The sequence below is a fragment of the Palaemon carinicauda genome, chromosome 2, assembly GCF_036898095.1.
Source record: "Palaemon carinicauda isolate YSFRI2023 chromosome 2, ASM3689809v2, whole genome shotgun sequence".
In the NCBI taxonomy this organism is placed as follows: domain Eukaryota; kingdom Metazoa; phylum Arthropoda; class Malacostraca; order Decapoda; family Palaemonidae; genus Palaemon; species Palaemon carinicauda.
In genome coordinates, this window is record NC_090726.1 from 115,754,992 (window position 1) to 115,779,059 (window position 24,068).

At 41.6% G+C, this 24,068-nt stretch overlaps 1 protein-coding gene across 1 annotated transcript in view; it reads right to left on the reverse strand.

The window, feature by feature from the left end:
- Positions 1–4,976: 4,976 nt before the first annotated feature.
- LOC137626590 (acyl-coenzyme A diphosphatase FITM2-like) overlaps positions 4,977–24,068 on the reverse strand; it is a 119,805-nt gene continuing 100,713 nt past the window's right edge. The window contains exon 3 of the mRNA XM_068357619.1: positions 4,977–6,046. Coding sequence (XP_068213720.1) covers positions 5,564–6,046 — 483 coding nt within the window. The 3' untranslated portion in view covers positions 4,977–5,563. The remainder of the gene's footprint in view (positions 6,047–24,068) is intronic.

Sequence of the window (24,068 nt, forward strand, 5' to 3'; positions counted from 1 at the left end):
CCGCGCCCTCAAGGCGTCCCTGATGGCGAGCTGCACCGACGGGGACTGGAAATCACCACTTCCTTGGGTACGTCTCGGCCTTCGCACCGCCCCTCGCACAGATGGCGAGCCATCTCCCGCTGAAAAGGTTTACGGAGAGGCGCTCGAAGTTCCCGGTGAATTCTTTCCCACATCAACCGACGACACGCAGCTGGATCATCTTAGGGACATCGCCAGAAAGTTCAGGCCATGTCTTAAAACTTACCAGGACAGAACTAAGCATTTCAAGCCGAGAAACCTGGACGACTGCGGGTATGTTTTCGTCCGTGTCGACGCTCATCAACAGCCGCTAACCAGACCCTATCGAGGCCCCTATTGAGTAATCAAGAAAACGACGAAAGCCTTCCTTCTCGACGTGCATGGCCAAGAGGACTGGGTCTCAATAGACCGCGTGAAACCGGCGTTTCTCGAAGGAAGCGACACTGACTCCGCAGGACCTGGCAGATCCAGTGCCACCTCAAAACAAGGCGCCCAATGAGAAGAAAAGCAACAAACGACGACGAGAGGTAGTGATCCATACGCCGACTGCCGACGCGCCCCTGCGTTCAAGAACAAGAGGAACCCTCCGACGCCCGAAACGATACGGAGACTAGTCTCATCAGCCCTCTATGCCGCCTGATGTCTTGGGGGGGGGGGGGGAGTATATGGTTGAGCCCAAAAATTACTGGTACTGTATTTACTGGACTTTGATGTTTATGGTGTAGATTCAAATGGCATTTTTCCTTTTTTTTTTTTTTTTTTATTAGTACAGCTAATTTCTTAGCTCCTAAGTTCTATATTTCATGCAAGTTAACAAGAAGAGGTTCATATTGCACTTTTTGGAGAATTGGTAATGGTACTCTTTTTGGTTAAAATGTGTTTGTGGTGACTCTAGCACTGCTGTTTACCCCCAATTTCCATAACCTACATATCTAAATTTTAAAAAAATCCTTTGGCAAGACCTCCGAATGAAAAGGTAATCATCTGTTCTATAACTTGCACTTCTGGCTCTTGCAAAATCTTGGAGCATGTGATGCCTTTTTTTATAATTTCCAAAGCTGTATGGATATGCCTTCAACTGTGGTCAGCAAATTTGTATGATTGATGTTAATTCTGGGTTGTGTTTGACTGTTAATCATGAGGCCCTTATTTTTGAAACTTAAACAGATGGGAATAGGTTGGTATTTTCTTATCAATATGTAATTTTAAAGTAATTGTGTAGATAAAAAATTTACTGCAAGTTTAAACTTCTGAAGTTCCAGTGAATCAAATGCCAGATTAGGAAGATCATTTCAAAATCTGGTCACAGCTGAAATAAAACGTCTACAGTACTGTGTAGTATTGAAGCTTATGATAGAGAATGCAACATTGTTCAAATTATCTGCATACTTATTGCCATGTACAGTATCGTACACTCTGGGAAGATCTAAATGCAAAGGTACTTGAAAGTATGCATCCTTCAGGTCCATTGTAAGCATGAAGTCTCCCTCTCTGATGGAAGACAGCATTGTTTCCATCCTGAACTTTGTTTGCCCAACAAACTTGTTCAGAGGAGAGACGTCACTAACCGGTCTCCAGCCCTCAGTTGACTTCTCCACCTAAAACAGCAGACTTTAGAAGCCTGGAGACTCATCTTGAATGACTCTGAATGTGTTCTTTTCCAATATCTCTTCCACCACTGTCCACATGGCCAGAAGAAGAGAAATACCAGCATTAGTATTTCCCTATCCTTCCCGTCTACCAAACATCCCCTTCCTGAAGGGTCCAGGCAAGGGCGCTCAAAAGGGCTGTGCATGCGCAGGCTATTTCTAGGAAGAGGTCACGGGCAGTGCTGATCGTGGTCTAGGAGAAAGAGTAGGGCCCTTTCTTGATCCCAATCCTGCAAGCTTGGCCAAACCAGAGGGTTTAGCTGTTGTTCCATTTGAAGAACTGGGAACACTGAATGAGACAGTGTGGGGTAACTTTGGGGTAACTTGTTTTGAGAAACGGGAAACCAAGGCATTTGTCTCTTCAGAACTTGGATCACTGGTGTACTAACTAATATGCCAGAGAGGTCACTGCCTTCCCATTGGACAGCATAAGACTCTTGTACTTCTCCACAGACTTTGGAGTCGATAGCGCCAACATCTTTGTGAAGTATGTTACTGATCGTGACCAGAAAATAGCATGGAGGGGGGCCAAGGCAAATAACTTCAAAGTCCCTGACTCAAAAGTCCGAATAAGACATAGCTTCTGCCTTGAGTTTAACAAGAGTCCACCTGTCAGTGCACACACCAATGAGTCAACCTGCAAAGGGGCTGATGCAGCATTCTCAGGCGTATAGAGTCTTATTTGACCAACTAGATCCAAGAGAATTCTCACATCAGTAGATCTGATTGTAAATTCAATCCAGGATCAAATCAACAAGGTCCAACCATCGCAGCTCCAAGAAAAGCCCCACCCTTGAGGGCAGACCAATGGCAGGTTCTCCCTGGAGGTGGTGCCAAGGTTGCCTCTCCTAGTTCATTGCCATCACGGATGAGAGCAAGGACTTTCATTCAGAAACAAACACGGACTCAAGTTTGTTAGCCTCCATAAGCACTTGGGGGCATTGGCTCTGGGCCTCAGAGGATCAGAAGCCACATGAGTGCTGGCCATACCCCTCCAAAGAGAGCTGGTGTTGAAAGGAGCTCTCTCCTTACAACTACAACTAGCCCTCCTGGATTTCTTTCCCTACTTCATCTTAATAGATGAATCAGAATCAGAGTTGAAGGACAAAGGGGAGGACGAGGAGGAGGAGTCTGGGGAGGAAGAAACACATGCACGTTTCTTCCTCTTCCTGGATTTCACTCCAGATTCTGCAAGTAGAGAAGTTGAAGTCTAAGTGACCAGTGATGGTGACACGAACCCACACAGGTTGCTCCATCAGAGCCACAACACTGGGACACATTGTCATAGGCGAGAGGGAGGGCGCACTCACACGGCACATGGGGGTTGGATAACACAGGTACTAGGAGAGAGAATAAGGTAACCCGGAACACTAGGGCAACATGCGACCCACAGGCTGACTTATGCCCAAACTCAGGCTCAACACCTGGTGCCAGCACATTTTCTGCCAGAACAGGTGTCACTTTACTAGTCCTCACAATCCTCTTGGGCTTAGGGAAGGTGACCACTGGAGTCCCTAACACTGGGGAACCACCACAGCTTTCACCAATGGCATCATCGAGATCATAGGGGATACTGGCAATAGGGAAACCGGGGGAGAAGTAGCCTTAGCTACCAACTCCATAAACAAAGTCATAGAGGGCCCACCTGAAAGAACTAAGGCAACCCATGACTTCCTTAGATCAAAATTGTCAGGTGTCTGCAAGAAAACAGATGAGCTTCCAGCTTCCAAAAGGGTGTGACGAACACTGAGGGTGCTGAACACACCACCAAAACTTAAAAGTCTGCTAATGCAGATCCGAGGGCTCCTTGCTCTTGATGCATACTTAACGGGGACTGAACAAGGGGCATATGCACAAAGGCGGTTACAGCAGCACACCCACTCACTGAGAATAAAGCAGTGAAAGACATCTTCGGTGTGTTCTTGGGTGGTGCCAAGACAGACACCGGTGAAGGCTTAGTTCACTTTTTCCCTTCAGGGCATACACCTGGCACTGCACAGAGGCCACGACCTACACTCGGCACATGGGAATGATTGCGAATAATCATTTTTCCTACAAGAAGCACAGAAGGAGTGTGGATCTAGAGCCAGTTTACTCATAAACCAGTTGCAGCAACCACCCTTTCTCTGGCAAGTACCAATTTCTTGCTGATTCATTTTCATTCTGCAAATTCGATAGCATTCACTTCCGTCAAAAAGAAGAAATTGAAAAGGTTGATCAAGAGATGGCAGTACTTCTGTACTTGCCAGGGGCCAAAACAATAGTGAGCTATTCAGACTGGTGAAAGGGGTGTGGCTCCTCGCCTGCACCTTCCATTCATAGTTTAACTACGCCTTAAACGATTCTATCAACCATCTCCGGCTTGCGATGAAACAATCTCCCTATTAAAGGAACAACTGGTAACCTATTCATCAGGAAATTATAGAAAATGGTAGAAATACTGTGTATGCATACTACAGTAGAATAAATAGCTTTCCCTAGCATTTTTGCATTTGAAGTAAATAAATAGGTACAAAGGTCAGAAATAGGTTACGTAAGGGACCAGAAGTGTTTGGGTAAATATATGAAAAGGATTTTTAAGCAGTAAAATAATTGTTTTCATTAAAAAAAAAAACTATTTGAAACAAAATATACTGTACAGTGTACAGTATATGTTCTCTTAGACAAAAATGCAATAATCTGAATTTCCAAAATTCAAAGCAAAAAATTGTCAGGCCCCTTAATCAATGATTCATCAAGTCCTACTTTAATTTTTGTTTACCAAACAACGTCTTCATCAGCAACAGAGACATTATCTGGTTGGATTGCAAGCAGAATGGGTATGGATTGATTGGGCTGGTCAATGAGCAAAGCAGCAAACAGACAGGCAGGTTGAGTAATGGGTAGATCGGGTCAATGAATGAATGACTAAAAATCACCTGGTGCCCAATGTACAATGGGTGAGGCACTGGCAGGTTTAAGATGACAGCTTGCCTAAGGATGCATCTGTGAAGTAAAGACAGTACAACCAAGAAAAAAAAATGAAGTTTAGCCCACTTCAGTGTTTATAACAAACCACTTCTCAGCTGGCTAGTGGTAACCAATTCTCTCTATGATGCCAACATTAAAAGCTTACAAGAGTACATAATCTTATATAAATCACTCCATAATTCACAAAGGAAAAGCTAAAAGCTCTGAGGATGAGTAATTCTCAGCATAACAAGAGGTGTCAGTATTCACAATTATTCTCACAACAATGACCACAATCCAGAGACAGACACTAGCAATGGATAAGTACCTACTTATGAATAGAAATTGCACTTTTATTCCTTACTATGAAAAAGAAGTTGAGAAAGGGTAGACAAGAACGATACATTACTGATCTTCTTTTATGACTTTGATGAAAAGAACTTTTTAGTCTAAAAACAAGCAAACAAAAATTCATCTTAATTCATTCATGTGATAAAACTGTGGTGATCCCCACCAGTCTGCAAAAAACAAACAATTGTCATTTCAGGCCCTAAACAAAAAGTAATTTAGGTAAAATTTGGAACAAAAAATGGAGAAAAACTAACATATCAAAATCAATACCGTTTGTACTGTTGATGAACGAACATGATTATTAACCATATCACAGAGGTTTAAGTATTTCATAATGATCATCAAACTTGTTTAAAAATACACTATTTATTTACAGTCGTACTAGCACAGAAATTGCAGATATAAAAACAGTAAAAATATAGCAAATATATTTACACTATTTGGTTTAAACTTCTTTTTATGCAATATGCTGAAACTATTACACTTGCTCGAGTTTTAGAAAAAAAAAATATAACAATGAATAATGAAATCTCAACAAGTAGTGAATTTAATTAAATGTTTTTTTAACAATAGATCTGAAAATCTAAGTAGTGTTTTCACAATTTTTTGGAAAATATGAAATTATATAATAAGTACCACATGCACATTGCTAGAATAGAGCCTAAAACTTTCTCAGAAAATGTATGATAATAAATAGTTGTTATTATTAACATAAAGTCCCACAAAATGCATAAGAAAAATACAGCCAGGTAACTTATCAAAATTATAGGTCTCATGACATTAAAATTAGTTTCTAACTGGGCAGCTTCATTTCGATCTAATAGTGGGTGGTCGCTATCTTTGACAGGTATCTCAGCTTTTCTCAAATACCTTGAGAGTTGGAGGAAATAAAGACTTTCCTTGCTTTCCTCCATCAAAATGAGTACACAATATGTCATCAAGTAAGAATGGCCAGAGATATCAAAAGAATCATACTCATAACCTCTGCGTTTTAAACATTCCCTCTTGGTTATATCAAATACTTGTATTCGCTTGTGTAAACATGCTCCAGTATAACTCTCCACCATCGGAAATATCACCTGAAGAAAAAGAAAATACCATTAATTCAAACAATAAGAATTTTTATAAAAATGATACTTTCTTCTAGGCAGAATCCAAAACTATCCAATAACTCACACAATAACAATTTTCATAAACAAATAAGACCCTTTTCCTGTGTAAAAAATACAAAACTTGGGGTATGTGTAATAAAAATATAATGAACAAGTTATAAAGTACAGTACGTACATCATCCAAAATATAACGTCAAGTAATATATAATCCAAAATACTACTCAACATACAGAGAGCTGACAGCATTGTTAACCCAAATCTTTATGATGCCTAGCAAAGTATGACAAATGAAAAGAAGGTAGTTGAACATCAAATTACTTAAAAGTATAAGGGCGCTCTGCTAGGCTGACAGCTAGTGCTAATAGAAGCCATAAGAGTACTAGTGTACATGTATGGAATACAGACACTGCAGCACAAGTGCATTCATTTGTAATGGACAATGTTCATAAAATACAGTATTTTCTTGTCATATAGCGGCTCATGTTTTTCTGTCTCAGTGCATTGCTGGATTTTAAATATTTAGGATTTTTAATCTCACATATTTTCAGCTAAATCACACAAACTCCCAAGACACGAGAAAGTATAAATTTCGATTGAAACAGTGAGTCGCAAATTCCCGCCTTGTCTGTACTCACGTGAGATCTTACATGGCACACTATTAGCTGACAAATACGAGTCAACCAATGACAGCATGGAGATTGAACACCATTATGATCTGAACAAAGGCGTAGACCTTGTCTGGCAACATGGTCCCTGATGACAAAGATGACGACGACATCATTGCTGATAAGGAAGAGAACGTCAACAACCCACAACTAGGAACATCCAGTGATTCCCTGAAGAAGAAATGTTTGTTCAATACCAAAAAAGGCTGGTTAGAAAATTTCCACATAAGATTCGGCCTACGGAGTGTCTCGCTATACATTGAAGCTGCCTCTGCAGATACAGCTGCAGCTAAACGATATCTCAAGGAAGAGTTCCCTCGGCTGATCGAGGAAAGGGGCTAGCTTATTGAGCAAGATTTCTATATGGACAAGACGGGGTTGTTTTGGAGGACAATGCCGTCTCGCATGTTCTTGTTCAAGGATGAGGTAAAAAGGTCAGGCTTCAGGGTACACAAAGACCTTGCAGCAAAGCAGGAATGCAGTGGGCTTCATGTTGAAGCCAGGATTTATTTATTAGTCCAAAAACCCACATGCCTTGAAATCGAAAAGTAAGAATCAGCTGTCCATATATTAGAAGAATGACACTAAAGCGTGGATTGCAAAAGTCCTGACATCCGACTGGTTTCATCAATGCTTCATCCCTCAGGTTAAAGAGGATCTACCTGTATTATGAAGGTGTACAGAACAAGTTATTGCCCCCACAACACCACAGTACTCATCCAACCAATGGATCAATGCATCATTCGTGCCTTTAAGGCGCTCTACACCCGGAGTACCATGGGGGATCTCATCAGAAGTGTAGATGAAGATGAAAATGACTTCACACTGAAGGTGTGTTGGGTAACTACACAATTGCAACGTGTTTGACAAACATTCGAAAGGAATTACAGTACAAAATGAGTCAGACAATCAATTCCAGCTGGAAGAAATTGTGGCCCCAAGTGGTCAGCGATTATAAGTTAAGGAATTACAATGAGGGTTGCAAGATTGGGAAAATGACATGGTCTGATCTTGCCGTTTTGGCCAAGAAGAAAAAAAGGCTGCAGTAACTCCCCATTGCCATGTTCCTCTCTCGCAAGATATCGTTAGCTACGCCTTCGCCTTCATTGGAAGACTCAGTCGAAGCTGAAGTTGAAGAAACTCCTTCCCCTGACGAAGTGTCCAATGAGGTAAGTTCAGATAGTAGGTTGGCCAGGGCACCAGCCACCCATTGAGATACTACCGCTAGAGAGTTATTGGGTCCTTTGACTGGCCAGAGTACAGTGAACCCTCGTTTATCGCGGTAGATAGGTTCCAGTCGCGGCCGCGATAGGTGAAAATCCGCGAAGTAGTGACACCATATTTACCTATTTATTCAACATGTATATTCAGACTTTTAAAACCTTCCCTTGTACGTAGTACTGTTAACAAACTACCCTTTAATGTACAGAACACTTAATGCATGTACTACAGTACCCTAAACTAAAACAGGCACAAATATTAAAGGTGATTTTATATCATGCATTTCCTAAACATGCTAAAAAGCACGATAAAAAATGGCAACCAATGTTTTGTTTACATTTATCTCTGATCATAATGTAGAAACAAACTGGAGGTAGAGCTTTGCTTATTACCCAGAGATATTTCCCATACTTTTCCTTTAGAACTACATCACATCTTCCTACTTTAGATATATATATATATATATATATATATATATATATATATATATATATATATATATATATATATATATATATATATATATGTGTGTGTGTGTGTGTGTGTATATATATATATATATATTTATATGTATACACATATACATACCTACATATATACATAAATACATGCATACATATATATATATATATATATATATATATATATATATTACTGTATATATATGGGTTATGGAAAAAATCCGCGAAGTGGTGAATCCGCGATGGTCGAACCGCGAAGTAGCGAGGGTTCACTGTACTCCACTGGATCTCTGTCTCTGGCTACGACTCATTTTTCCTTTGCCTACACATACACTGAATAGTCTAGCCTATTCTTTCAACATTCTCCACTGTTGTCATACACCTGACAACACTGAGATTACCAAACAGTAATTCTGTTTTTTGGATTAACTATTGCACTGTAATTGTTCAGTGGCTACTTTCCTCTTGGTAATGGTAGAGGAGACTCTTTAGCTATGGTAAGCAGCTCTTCTAGGAGAAGGACACTCTAAATGATGAGTATTGCCATAGCTTCTGTACCATGGTCTTCTACTTTCTTGGGATCGAGTTCTCTTCCTTGAAGGTACAATTAGGCACACTTCTCTCTTATTTCTCTTCCTCCTGTTTTTCTTTTAAGATTTTATAGTTTATATAAGAAAGATTTATTTTAATGTTACTCTTCTCAAAATATTTAATTTTAATTGTTCGTTAATTTCCTTGCAGTTTCCTTTCCTCACTGGGCTGTTTTTCCCTGTTCAAGCCCTTAAGCTAATAGCATTCTGCTTTTTCAAACTATGGTTGTAGCTTAGCAAATAATAATAATAATAATAATAATAATAACAATAATAATAATAATAATAATAATAATAAAAATTAAGAGGTGCCATCAGAAAAGCTGTAAAGCTCTCCTTTCCTGTGCAGCAAACAGCATCATCACCTTTATTGTCATTTCTACCGCACAACTAATTCATTGTCATGGTCATCATTCAAGCCAGGCAATATCTGAGAGAGAGAGAGAGAGAGAGAGAGAGAGAGAGAGAGAGAGAGAGAGAGAGAGAGAGAGAGAGATATATATATATATATATATATATACAAGGATTTGGGATGTCTCAAGAGACTTTTTAGTCCATTCACGGAGACTCCACTTGCTCTTTAGAGAGTTGTTTTGATCTTGTCTAACTTATTCTTGAACTCGTTTACCGTGTTACTGTTAACTACGTCCAATGGAAGTCTATTCCAAGTATTTGCTATTTTGTATGTAAAGAAAGTGCCACATTGAGTGGTGTTGTATCTTTTCAATCCCAGTTTGTATCCATTACCTTTGGACTGATTTGTGCTATGCGTAAATAGATTATTGTAATCTACATTTGTTATTCCTTTGACAATTTTGAATGCCTCTATTAACTGTCCCATTAGTCGTCGAGTTTGTAGATCGAACAAGTTCAAAAGTTCCATCCTTCGTCTATATCTAAATTGCCTTAGTGTTAGAACTACTTTGGTGGTCCTAGCTTGTACTGCTTCCAGTCTATCTATATCCTTCTGAATACTTGGAGCCCAAAATTGGAATCCAAATTATAGATGGGGTCTTACTAGTGATGTGTACAGCTGTAGTACAGAGTCTTTGTTTCTGTATTTGAATTGTCTCTTCATGTAACCTATTAGTTTTTGTGCTTCCTTTTCAGCTTTTATGTTGTTTGGTCAACTTCAAATCGTTGCTGATAATAATACTGAGATCTTCCTCCTGGTCCACACTTTCTATTTCATTACCTAGCAGTGAGTAATCTGACTGTGGGTTACTATAAGCTATATGCATGACTGCATGTCCCACAGTTGAAAGGCATTTGCCATTATCTGGACCATTCTCCTAGCTTCATTAGATCCTCTCTTAAAGCTTCTACATCTTCTGCGTTCGCAGCATTTAAGCCTATTTTAGTATCGTCGGCAAATTTGACTATTCTACTAGTTAACCCTAAATCTATGTTATTAATGTAGGTCACAAACAGCAATGGGCCAAGGACGGATTCTTGAGGTACTCCACTTGTAACAGCTGCCCACTCTGAAGCTTCTTCATTGATTACAACTCTCATTTTTCTGTTTGTTAGCCAATCTTTGTTCCATTCATCTGGCTTGTCAGTAATGCTTAGTGCTCTAATTTTGACCATTAATTGCTTATGAGGAACTTTGTCAAAAGCCTTTTGAAAGTCTAGGTATATGATGTGTATTGCCCTGCTTTTGTCATAAATGCTAAACATGTTATGGAAAACTTCCAAAAGATTTGTCACACATCTCTTTTGTCTAAATCTATCATGGCTGTCTATCAGAAGATTATTATTCTCTATGTGTTCTACTACTGAATCTTCTATAATTGAAGCAAAGATTTTGTGAGGCATTGAAGTTAGACACACAGGTCTATAGTTGCCAGCTTCTTCTTTTGGTCTCTTCTTGTAGATTGGAGGAACATTGCCTAGTTTCCATCATGTGGTGACTTTCTTTCACTGGCTGTCTTTCGGAATATTTTGTAAAAGTGTGTGGTTATCTCCTCTTCTAGTTCCATAATCTCTCTTAGATTAATATCATCTGGACCTGGTGCCTTAGACTTACCGAGTCCTTTTATTTTCTTTTTGACATCATCCATCGTAAATGTAATTCTATTTAATGGTTGTGGCCCTTCGTATTTGATAGCTGGTTCAGGAGGGCCACTGATTCTTTCTTGGTGAATACGGTTGTGAAATATGCATTCATCAGTTTGGCTTTTTCCAAATAATTTGTTATAAGATTTCTCTCTGAGTCTCTTAATGGGATAATGTTGTTTTTGACTGGCTTTCTACTGTTTATATATGCAAAAAATTCTTTTGGGTTTTCTTTACTAGCTGATGCCATTCTTTTCTCTTCATTGATCTTAGCATTTCTAACTAGTTTATCTACTTTTTGGCTTAACTTCTTGTGCTCGGAAATTTCACGAATTGAAGGTTGTGGCCCAATTGATTTGTGTTTTTTGTTTCTGCTTCTTACTGCATTGGCTATTTCCCTGTAACTACTTAGGTTGTGGAATTCCATTTGGTAAAATTTTTCTGTGCAGAATACATTTAGCTTTTTTTTTTATATATATATTTCTATAAAGGAGTCCCATTGTGTATATATGTTTGCTGTTTCGTCGTATTCTAAATTCTTGGTGTATTCCTACAGTTTTATCCAGTTACTCCGTCTGTAGTCTAGCTTTTTTATAATTTTCCCTTCTATTAACTTGCTCTTTTGCCAATATTTTTGCTACTGAAACACTGGATACTGAATTTTCTTCTGTTGTTAGCACAATAGCTAGTACTGTATGTTGTTTCTCCTAGTTGGTTTATCGACCCACTAATAGAGGAATTCATTATTAACAAATTTTAGTAGCCTATGTCCCTCTGTGTATGATGTAGAATTCATAGTCCCAGTTTACTAATCCATTGAACTTCTTGTCCAAGTTGTCTACACAGCTCTTCGTCCTATTTTTGTGTTTGATGTGGTGGTCTGTATATTACTAGTATGGACATGTTTTTTGGTGTTGATATTTGCACCTGTCACTTCACATTCGGCTTCTAATTTAATTTCTATGGGGTTTAAGTGATTTTTAACAGAGCATTACCCCTCCACCTATTTTGGTAAGGTGATCTTTCTTAAAAAGCTTGAAACGTGGGATCTCGTATTCTCCGATAAAGTCTTTGTTTTTTCTTGAAATCCAGGTCTTAATAATGCCTATGGCATCTAGTTCCTCACTGGCTATCATTGCCCTCAAATTTTCCATTTTGTTTCTGACTGACTGAACATTGAATTGTGCCACTCTGAGGAAATTTTCTAGCTTTCTCATCTTCCTCTGTGGCTTTGCTAGTTTCCCCAATTTACTAGTGTTTTATTCTTATTTTTATCAGCATTATCCAAGTTTTCTACCAAATTTCCTTTATTTGTTGTTGGAGGACTTTCTAAGGGTCTAGTTTGTTCTTGGTCTACTGTGTTTAAGTAATTGTACAGGCTGAGATTACGTTGGTTTCCATATATTCTCTTGCCTTCTTCACTAAAGTGTATTCCGTCTCTTTTGTATAATTTTCTCTTGCCATAGAAAGTGTTCCAAAGATCTACAAATTTCACTTTCTTCTCTGGCATGTGTCCTTAAGCCTTTCGTTTATCCCTATGGCCTTACTGAGGGTGAAGTGGCTGACATTGAGTCTTGGGAGAATACCTATAACTATAGTATTATTGGTTTTCTTTCTAGCTGTTTCAACAGTTTTTTTTTTTCTAACTCTTTAATCAAAGGTTCTGTTTTGCCAGCAGTATCGTTTCTTAGGAATAGGTCATTTCCGGTTGCCTGAACAATTATAGTGGTCTTCTTGTTCTCTGTTATAGTTTTACTGACCACTTCTTCTATCTTCTGTGCGTTGGCACCTGGATAGGACCTGAGCTTTTTCCTCTTTTTGAGGCCGAACTGCTCCCCTTCATCCTTTACCATAGTCTCCAATTAACAATGTTTCATCTCCCTCTTCCTCTGCTAGAAGGGGTGAATCTGTTTTTGGTGGTAGTTACATTTTTGGGCTCAAGCCATGTCGTCCTGATGGAAGGTTCCTTCAGTAGCTTCCTTAGGGTATATATGACTACAGTAGATATTCCCAGAGAATTAAACTAAAGGTTTCACAGAATTCTAACTTCTGGCGCGAGTACCCTAAAGGTTTCCCTCTAGGATATTGTATATCAACAGGGGACGCATGCATTGACACGCCACATGGCTATCTGCACCCCACATAGCGTTTACGCTTCGAGGGGGAAAGGTGGCGAGATAACTGAGGAGCCGCTCCAAAGTTATCCTCCTTCGTTACTGTTACGGTACTCGCAACATAAACAAACGGAGGCCATAGCTTTCCGCCATCCTGTGTGACGTCACGTCCGTCCCCATTCCTCGCTCTGTAGCTTTCTACAACGGTTGGTTTTTTCCCAGTGATCTCGCTTTATCCCTTGCATCCTTCGTCATGTCGCAACCTTCGGCCTCGCCTTCTTCTGGAAAGTTGAGTACGAGGTTCTTGTATTGTTTAAATAAGCTCTGGCCGTAAAGGAACGATTTTTACCCTTAAATCTTGTGTTTTGTGGCAGAGCTGTGCCTTGACCGGAGGCGCCATTTTACGACGCTGCTGTTCGCCTCGCATGCTTTAGCTAGTTAGCCAGAACAGCCCTGCCGGTCTTATAACTAATTAATATCATTAGTTATTTAGTCATCATTGCTAGGAATTAGTTATACTGTATTATGCCGATGGTATTCTTCGGCGCTCTTAGTTAGCCGACCCTATGCTAGCCTACTAGCCTACCCTAGGCCAAAGACTAGTGTTCATGTTTACTTTTGCATGATATAATAAGTGTTCCTAGTGCTAATGTAAATGAAGATATAGGCATTTTAAACATACATGATTCAGTGTTGCACATGTACTTTCGCCTTCTAGGGACCATACAAGGGACCGTGCCTGATCCATCAATGTCACACTCCCCTAACCCAACGTTGAGGCCCTTGTATGCTTCCTTATCTCCCCTGTTACCTACGGGTAACCTCCCTCTGGGTAGCTTTGCTATATCATAGCCCCCTTACCCGGAATAGTTTTCGGGTAGGTTAGGCTAGATCGTTCTTCCCTCTTCCCTACCACAGTATATGGAGGGACATCGGACAGAACCCCAGAGTACCTATCGTTCATCCCAGTCCACCTTAGGGGAACGCCTTCCCCTTAGGGTATCGACTGAGACTGAAGGTGGAAGGGCTCTGCCTTTCCCCCTAGGCTGCACTTGGTTGGGACACGTCCCTTCCTCCCTGTAGCCTAGTGATGTCTCTTTCCCAGCCCTCCCTAATCAAAGAGAAGGTTCTCCTGGTTTAGGTTAGGCCTTGGGGGATTCTGTTTTATTACAGTTTAGGACAATACACCAGTGCTGTACCTGATCTGAGCTAACCTTCCCTAGGTTGGAGAGCATTCTCTCCTGCCTGGGCAGTCTAGCACTTAACAGATTCCCCCCACCCCTTGGGAGTATTAGGGTTGTGTCCCCTTCTGCTCCCTCAAAAGACCCCTAACCCCCTCCCCACTCTATCCCTTTGTGTTGGTTTGCCTTCACACTCCTGTCCGCTGTCCTACAACTCTTCTCCTGGGGAGAGTTGTAGGTTTGGCTGTGCTCTTCTGCTTGGTTGGCCGCTCTGCTACACTTCCCCTTCATAGTCAAACTATGGGGTGGTGCCCGCGGCCGACCTGCCGGCGGAAGATCCCCCTCTTTGAGTGTCCTCTGATCCTCCCTTGGATTACCACAGGCATCCAGCCGTGTGCTGGTTCCCTGCTGCCGGGTGATAGGCGTATCCCCTCCTATCGTGAGAGCACTCCTTCCGGAGGGAAGTCGGTCGGGTATCGGGCATTACCCTTCCTTACCTTCCCTCCTTACCTTTCTCTCTCCTATCATGGTGCCAGTCCACTGCCGCCTCCGCTTGCCGGCGCTAGCCGCCGACACTTCAGGTGACCTTCCTACTTCATAGGATGTTACTATCTGAGGATTACCTAGGGCGACAGCCTGCCGGCTGCCGGGGGCCGCCGCCCCTTGCCGACATCTCGGGTAACCCTCCCCTCCATCTTATGCAGCCAGCTAAGGTTCACCAGCGCCGACAGCCTGCCGGCTGCCGGAGGCCGCCGTCCTGCCAGCGATCGCCTTCCTCTGTGTCTCCTATCTCTCTGCTGCTCAGTGCGTGGCCTTAGATGGATTCACCTCGCCGGACCGGCCGCCGGCGCCGCCCCTGCGGCTTTAATGGACAAGCACCCCTCCCCCGGCTGTCAGCAGTCGCTCTGATGCAGCCGGATAGCCTGACCGCTCTTTCTTTGGTATTTCATACCTTAAAAACAGTGGCTATGGTGTACGGTTGTACAGTACAACATTTCCAGCATACTCTGTGCTTCTCAGTGCAGTCTCTTCCGGGACCTACACAAATAAAAGGGGGTTTATCCTATTTTCCCCCCTCTCTCTCCCTAGGTTCTGAATGATTTCAGATCCTTTCCATTCTGTAGACAATTCCTTAATAAGGAAGCCTAAGCTTGGCTCATCCATAAGGATCCTCTTCCCCCCTTAATAACCTTCAGGTCCTAAGGAATTGACTGCAGAAAAGGTCACGGTAACCGACTGGACGGGACTCACAAGTATGTGTCTTCCTACTTCCTTTCTAACTCACCTATCCTTAGCTCACATAAAACCAATCTTACAGATATAAGTCAATCTTAATCTTAAGAGTAATGTAAGCCATAACTATGTCTTCCATGTACTCATGGTCTCTTTCATTTACAGGAGGAGTACGTGAAGTGTGAGAGCTCCTTCTGCGGAGTTCGCCGCCCAGACTTCTACGGGCATAAGGCGTGCCGGACCCACGCCCCCTGTGCAGCGAAGAAGGGGAATCTCAAGTACTGGGATCTGCAGCCCTGTTCAACCTGCAAAGGCCTTCTTGATGAGGCGTTCGATAACCCTCAGTCCGCGGAGGCCAGGGACAACGCTCGAGAGAAACTGCGCAAGTGGGTGTGCGGTTTCCAAAAGAACGCCACCGGGCCTTATCTCCCCAATGAAAAGATGAGGGCCCTGCTTTTCCCAAAAGCATTATCGGATTCTGTGATTCCCCAGGATCAGATTTCCTGCGTTCAACTAGTGGTTGAACCCGACATTTCGACTATACTCCGAAAGTGTCATCTGGACGAGGTTGAGAAGATGTCGGAAGTGTCCGACAACACCGAGAGGACCCTCATGGGTGAGGATCTGGAGGAAGAAGAGGATCAGGTGGAGTTCCCTGATTCGGAGGGCGAGGTCGCCCAAACACCTCCGGTAACCCCTGTTGTGGTCGAGGAGCCAGTCCCCTCTACCTCCGCCGCCTCGCAAACCCTGCTGCCCGCCACCGAAGATGCCATATGGGTATTGGTGGCACTGATGGACGAAAAGCTCCGTAAGAACCAAGAGGAGCTCAAAAGTCATCTTATGGGTTGGAAGCAACCGAAGAAGATCTCGGTTAAGGACCTTCCCCCTGCTGGGAGTCTAACCCCTGGAGGTACGCCGAGCATATGCCAATTACAACTGGCAAGATTTTTTATTAATGACAAGCTAGGGTCCATCCTCTTGGAAGAAGTGGAATTCTTCCCCAGCTTTGAGGCTTACCCGGACTGTTACGTCCGGCTCAGGTCCGAACCGGCCTCCAAGGAGGAGACCGAACCCAAAGAAGTGATCGTGTTCAATCACTTGAAAGCCCAAGCCATGCTGGCAGAATGTCTTAAGAGCCGAGGTTTTACCAAATCTAAGATGCCGGCGTTGAGCAAGAAACACCCGTCTTTTCTTGCTCCCTCTACTGCGACCTTTCCCTTCGTGGAAAAGGTTTTTCATGCGTTCATGAAGGCGGTGGAGGAAGGAAAGCCCTGCCCTACCCTGGAGGAGTGTAGGCCTCTCTCCCTCGCCCTTCCCCTCGACGACAGATTCTGGAAAGATATCCAGTTTACCTTCACGATCGGGAAACTGGAACCTGACGCGGCTGGTCGTCAGTTTAACGAAGATCTTCCAAAGCTGAACGACCACCTTCTTCGTCGGGAGCAGGAGACCAAGGAGAGGCTAGCCGCCTCCCTGTCCCATCAAATTCAGCTAGAAGTCATGGCCGGGGATGTTAGGGTCCCAGACTTGTATATGGTTCTCGCGAAGACCCACCTAGTAACTGTGATGAAGGACTTATATAGCTTCATCAAGGCCCGGAGAGCCTGCAGAGAATTTGTGTTTGCCAACGCGGCAGTAAAACATGAACCCCGGAAACTAATCTTCTCCAACATCTGGGGAAAACATCTCTTCCCGACAGCTCTGGTGAAAGAGATTGTGGATAAAGCCGCCTCTGAGAATCGGAACCTTCTCAATAAGTGGGGCATGTCCAGCATCCAGTTTCCGGCTCCCGCTACTCCCCAAGTGGTCGCACAGCCACAAAAGACCTTTCAGTTGGTCCCCCAACCGGTGGTGTCGCAATCACCGGTCTTCACCCTGCCTATGAACGACAATCCACTACCTTTCGTCCCAAAGGTAGAGGCTCCGGCAGAGACTCCTCTCGCCGTCCCTCCAGGGGCAGAGGAGGAAAGGGAGCTAGCGGCCGAGGTGGCAAACCAGGTGCTATTACCCATCTTCCTGGCGGACAGGAAGAAATGGCACTTGTCTGCAGTTCACCTACAAAGATTCAGCAATGTGACACTCTATCGAGGACAAGCCCCATAGAGTCGGAATGGTCTCTAGACGCAAGATCATTCTCCTTCATCTCTTGTCAAGTCCCGGAATTACAGATCGATCTCTTCGCGACGAGCGACAACAAGCAACTTCCTCGATATGTGGCCCCTTAAGAGGACCCCAAAGCGGAAGCAGTGGACGCCATGTCCCTGGACTGGAACAGATGGTCCAAGATTTACCTGTTCCCTCCACCCAACCTTCTGCTGAAAGTCCTCTCCAAACTGAGAACCTTCAAAGGGACAGCAGCCCTAGTGGCTCCCAAGTGGCCTCGGAGCAACTGGTTTCCCCTAGTTCTGGAGCTACAGCCCAAGCCGATCCCCCTGCTAGGCCCAGTTCTCTCCCAACAGGTGCAGAAGTCGACTGTCTTCGCTTCATCAAAGAAAGTCAAAGACCTTCATCTCATGATTTTCTCTCCCTAGCCGTGAAGAAAAGGTTTGGGATCTCGAAGAAAAGTTTAGATTTCCTAGAGGAATACATAACAAAGTCTACCAGAAGGCAATATGAATCATCCTGGAAGAAGTGGGTATCCTTCATCAAGGGAAAATCTCCATAGATTTTTGCATGTTCTTCTTTATTCACCTTCATGGACGAGGCTTAGCAGCCAATACGATTTCCACTTGCAAATTGGCCTTAACTAGACCACTACTGTATGCCTTCCAGATAGATTTGTCCAACGAAATCTTCAATAAACTCCCGAAGGCGTGTGCTAGACGCCGTCTAGCACCTCCACCGAGACCCATCACCTCCACCGAGACCCATCACCTGGTCCCTGGATAAGGTGCTCCATTTTGCCTCTAGCCTGGACAACAAATCTTGACCTCTGAAAGACTTGACTCAAAAAGTAATTTTCCTTTTTGCTCTCGCCTCGGGAGCCCGAGTCAGTGAAATAGTGGCATTATCAAGAGAAGAGGGCCAGATACAGTTCGCCGACACAGGGGAACTTAACCTCTTCCCCGAAACCACGTTTCTCGCTAAAAACGAACTCCCCACCAAAAGATGGGGCCCTTGGGGAATCTGCCCCCTGAAGGAAGATGTCTCTCTATGCCCAGTGGAGAGTCTTAAGGTCTATCTTCAAAGAACTTCACACTTTGGCAGAGGACAACTCTTTAAAGGAGAAACTTCGGGTAGTGACCTGTCACTAAAACAACTAAGAGCGAAAATTACCTACTTTATTCACAGAGCAGATCCTGACAGTACACCCGCAGGTCATGATCCTAGGAAAGTTGCCTCTTCCCTGAACTTTTTCCAAGGAATGGATTTCGAAAGCCTCCGATCCTTCACGGGCTGGAAGTCATCTAGAGTGTTCTTCAGACACTATGCGAAGCAGGTGCACGAAATCAAGAGATTTGTGGTAGCAGCAGGTAGTGTAATGAAACCTGCTGTTAGTGCTGCGTAGAACAGTGAGTTATTTCGGGACTTTAACTCAAACAGGTGCCTGTGTTGACCCTAGAGTGATACAAAGTGATTTCAAGGGACACAGTGTCACTAATAGACTGTTCTTCATCAAGGTGAAGTGACATAGATTCTTACACGTGTGCCACATGTTCTTGGACATGAAGTGTATAGTTATTCTAAAGACTGGCGTTCCCCCGGGAACTTGTGTTTAAAGGTAAAATTTTTTTCCCTTTCAGATTCCACATCACCGTCTTTACTGGAAATCTATGTCTGTTATCCGATATTATTATTGTAAATAATTTTCTATAATTCCATGCAATTTTTCAAGTAAAATAATTATTTTATTTACCATACGCGTCTTATTTCGCTCCTATCTTTCATATGAAAATAAATTGCTGTTATAGTTTTATTTGCCCCTATTTCTATGGTTATTTATGTTTAATATACCTACTGTCTAATATACACTCACCTAGTGGTATAATATTGTTCCTACACAAATATTTAACCTTCCGATCTGTCTTCGAGACCGGCACGATCTCTTCATCCAGGTGAGTCCTTCTTCGTCAGGTTACTTTGAGATGTTCCTCTTGTCCAAACAGGACTTCCCTGCCAGGTCATTGTAATGCCACTGGTACAGTGACATTTAACGGAGATGTCACGGTCTCTACGGTCACCAGACCACAGGAATATTGTTCGAAGTAGAAGGCACTTGAAATGGGGGAAAAAATCCACAATACATTAATTCTCTGGTACACTTCCACCAAGACGACATGGCTTGAGCCCAAAAAACGGCTCTATTTTTGGGTGAGATGGCCATGTCGTCCTGATGGACCCGCCCGACTGTTCCAGTTCAGCCTGCCAGGTCCCTCCCTGCTATACTGTATCGCGGAGGCTGGTGGAAAGCTGGACTTCGGAATGAGGACGGACGTGACGTCACACACGATGGCGGACAGCTATGGCAGGCGTTTGCTTATGTTGCGAGTACCGTAACAGTAACGGAGGAGGATAACTTTGGAGCGGCTCCTCAGTTATCTCGCCACCTTTCCCCCTCGAAGTGTAAACGCTATGTGGGATGCAGATAGCCATGTGGCGTGTCAATGCATGCGTCCCCTGTTGATATACGATATCCTAGAGGGAAACCTTTAGGGTACTCCCGCCAGAAATTAGAATTCTGTGAAACCTTTAGTTTAATTCTCTGGGAATATCTACTGTAGTCATGTATACCCTAAGGAAGCTACTGAAGGAACCTTCCATCAGGACGACATGGCCATCTCACCCAAAAATTAATTTTTCGGAGAGTTTGGATAGAAGAGTTGACAAAGAGAGAAAAACAGAAATATGAAAATGATGGAGAGTCAATAGTGGTCCGGTCCTACTCTAGATGCTCAGAGCTGGTCTTAGTAGGAAGGTTAAACATACTGGGTTGAAAAAACCACCCCGCTGCCATCACCCACCACTTCATTGCACCGCACAAGCTCTCTCACTAACAATGTGCCGGGCTATTGAGAGAGAGAGAGAGAGAGAGAGAGAGAGAGAGAGAGAGAGAGAGAGAGAGCTTCTCTTTTTCTGTACAGTAATGCATATTTATATTTTTCATAATCATAATACATTACAAGTCCTGTACATAAATATTACTCAATCATAATGTATGTAGTCTTAGAATTACTATACAAAAGGCTTATTACTGAATACTTTACATGTGTTAGCTATAAAGTTGGGTTGTTCTGCTTTGTGCGCTTGGTTTGAAAACATCGGCCAGTAGGAGTTATCACAAAACCACAAAACCGCAAGTATGTGATTTTTCATTTAATTAATATATGGTTTTCTATATCACAAATGACCAAATACACAAAGAGCAAACCCACAAATAGGGAGGGCCAACTATATTAATATGGGATATATTATATATATAAATCTTGTTCTCTGTTATCATGTTTAGAGTCATCAGGGTTACAAATGCACTCTTACATATCAAATACTGTACTGTGTAGATACCAAGAAATGGAAACAATCAAAGTAGACTTACTTCTAAACTCAAAAATAAGGGACAATACTAATACAAAATATATTATATATCTAAGACATGAAAATTATATTTTGTAGAAATGTTAGTTGAGAAGATAAGGAATGAAATAAGAAAAAAATTAATCTTGTCATTTGTTAACATGTTTACAACTATCAGGGTTACACACGATCAGTGTTACTAGTACACTAATGAGGAAATTTCCTAAGATCGGTGAAAGGCAAATAAATGATGAGGAATTTGGAAATTCTTAAAAAATAGGGGAAGATTTATATGAAATGAGACATTTTTAAGTAATTATTTATACTGTGGAGATAATGTGGTGTGATTTTACATACAATTTCGTGATGTAATTCAACTAAACAGAGCTCACAGCCACTTGCATGGCTGGTGTCTTGGGTGGCTTCATAGGTGGGAGGCAAAGGGGGAGAGCTGGAGTGGGTGGAGAGTGCCACAGTCACGTCTCACTTTAGAGAATGTTTCCTGTGTAATTTGATAACATAATATACCAACACACAAAGACACTATATAAGCCCTTAACATCATCATGAATAAAGACTAGAATTGCAAGTGTCTCAGTTGTTGGTGGGGTAGGATATGGGGATAGCTACATCTCTAAGCTGATGGGTGTCGGAGGGGTTAGAGTAATTTTTCATATAGGGAAAGTTGCCATTGGCGAAAGAGAGTAGTGTGATTATGCATGGTAACATAAAAACACTCTAACAGCTTTTACACAATCAGATATAAAGACTACAATCCCAGTGTCTTTGTTAGTTTGGCCTCAAGAAAGGAGAGGTTGAAATCAAAGAGGAGGAGGATGATTTTTAGCAAAATATTCTTAGGTGAGATATACGACCATGTGTTCTACTTCTTTGGTAGGATATACGAATGATTTTAACTTCCACATGGTTTATATTTATGATTGACGTACCTGGTACGTCATAGTGGAATTTTCATAGTATATTTTGACGTTAAGCAAACGTCATTGTGGTGAAGGGGTTAAGGGAACAGGCTGGCTAATGCTGTTTTTCAAGGACAGGACATAACCATTCATACCACTTAATAAGGTGACTTAGGACATCTCCAAACTGCATAGGATTTTTGCCTCTGACCTTCGGTTTTGTGACGCCAGGGCAATTTATCCTGAAAATGGGTGTTTTTCAAATTCTATCTCCTCCCTTGATACTTAATATCAACACCTGGAATTACTACCTTATTTAGGCCTGATGTAGACCTCCAATCAGTTTTTTTTTTCCCTAAAAGTAATTTTTTGGCTAGATATGATTATTTTTATTATGGTAAAAAATAAACCCTATAAATCAGGGGAAAAAAGAAAATAAAATGTGGAAAAAAATTGAGAAAAAGGGCTCTATTTGATTGTTTTAATGTCTAAGTTTTATACCAAATTAGAATGCTATATCTTTAAAACTAAGGGAGAAGATAGAATTTGAATGTCAATAAGTATAGCTTTGAGATACGGCCATTCAAAGTTTTTGTTTGTATTTTTACAAAGAAATTATTAGTAAATCATGATTATCATGAATTTTATATTCCTTCTTGGATATTGATAAACCAAAACAATGTTATTTATCATATTTTAATCAAAAATGAAGATCTTTATGCTCAATATCTTGCTTTTTTAGGCTCCTGGTAGCTCCTTCATCCCCAACATTCTGTCTCTCCTTCACTAACTCGGCTAATATCGCCGATATTACCCACTTCTGAACTCTTACCAGAGCAAATTTTCTTCTTCCTTAAGTTAGCGAGATGTTGAAATTGTGTCTTCCTCTTTGGCATGATGAAATTCTTGCTGAAACCAAGAAAAACAGACAAAATAGCGAGAGAATGTCAGAGATTAACTCAAACGTGTACTTTCTCTGAGGTTTGTGGTAGCACTGATGGGTGTAATCATAAGTCATAACTTCCTGTCTTGTGACTCATGGAATCTATACAATGTCATTGCTGACAATTTGTTTTTTTTATCAAATTGTAATAATTATCCAAAATATACGATAACAAGAAATATTGCATTTTCTTGCAGGGATCAATGTTTTTGGATTATTGAGTTACCGGGTACATTTATTAATTACCCTGTAACTATAAAAGTAAGAGAAATTAGGGAAAAATATTTCATAGTCAGACCTCATTAATCACGGTTTCTTGCTTTGGGTTTTTGGTTTTTCACGGCCAAGGAGAAGAAAAAAAAATTGTGATGATTGTTAACCCAAGATTAAGAATTTAATTTTTAATAGTTGCCAACAGCATTGGGATGGCCTAGAACAATGCAATACTTATTAAATAAAAATTATCATAAAAATTGATAAAATTCAAGCTGGGCGATGATTTCAAATAGCTCACACTCCTCTACACTGGGAGCGCTGAGCACCACTACCTATCTCTACACCCAGCTGATCCTAGCTTTCTCCGTTCAGTGTGTATCCATTTACGGTGGTAAAAAATTACAGCTATATTTGAAATGAATCAGATTTTGATTAAACTGGTGTTTCACATACTGTATCCAATAATAATGCATGTAATATTCACATTATAGTATCGTATTTATAATTAAAAACATAGCGAATTATAATCTCATGCATTGTTTACTTTTAAATCAGCTGATCAAATCTGCGTAGTACGTCGTCAACCTATATTCACATTCACGATATTATCTCACTGATATGACCATTCACTTTCACAGAATTACCTCACTAATATAACCTATCATGCATATTAGTAAGATATCTCCTTCACATTATTATTGTCCTTCACTTATTTTTATCATATACTTAATCCTTTTCCCAAATCTTTCCAAAATCCCTTTCGTAGATTTACTTTGCTCTCCCACACACATCTACAACATATCTTTCCAACTCTTTTGATTCTCATTATTTTTTGCAATTTCATTCTTCTTCTTTTTTCTAGCATTCATTCGTCAT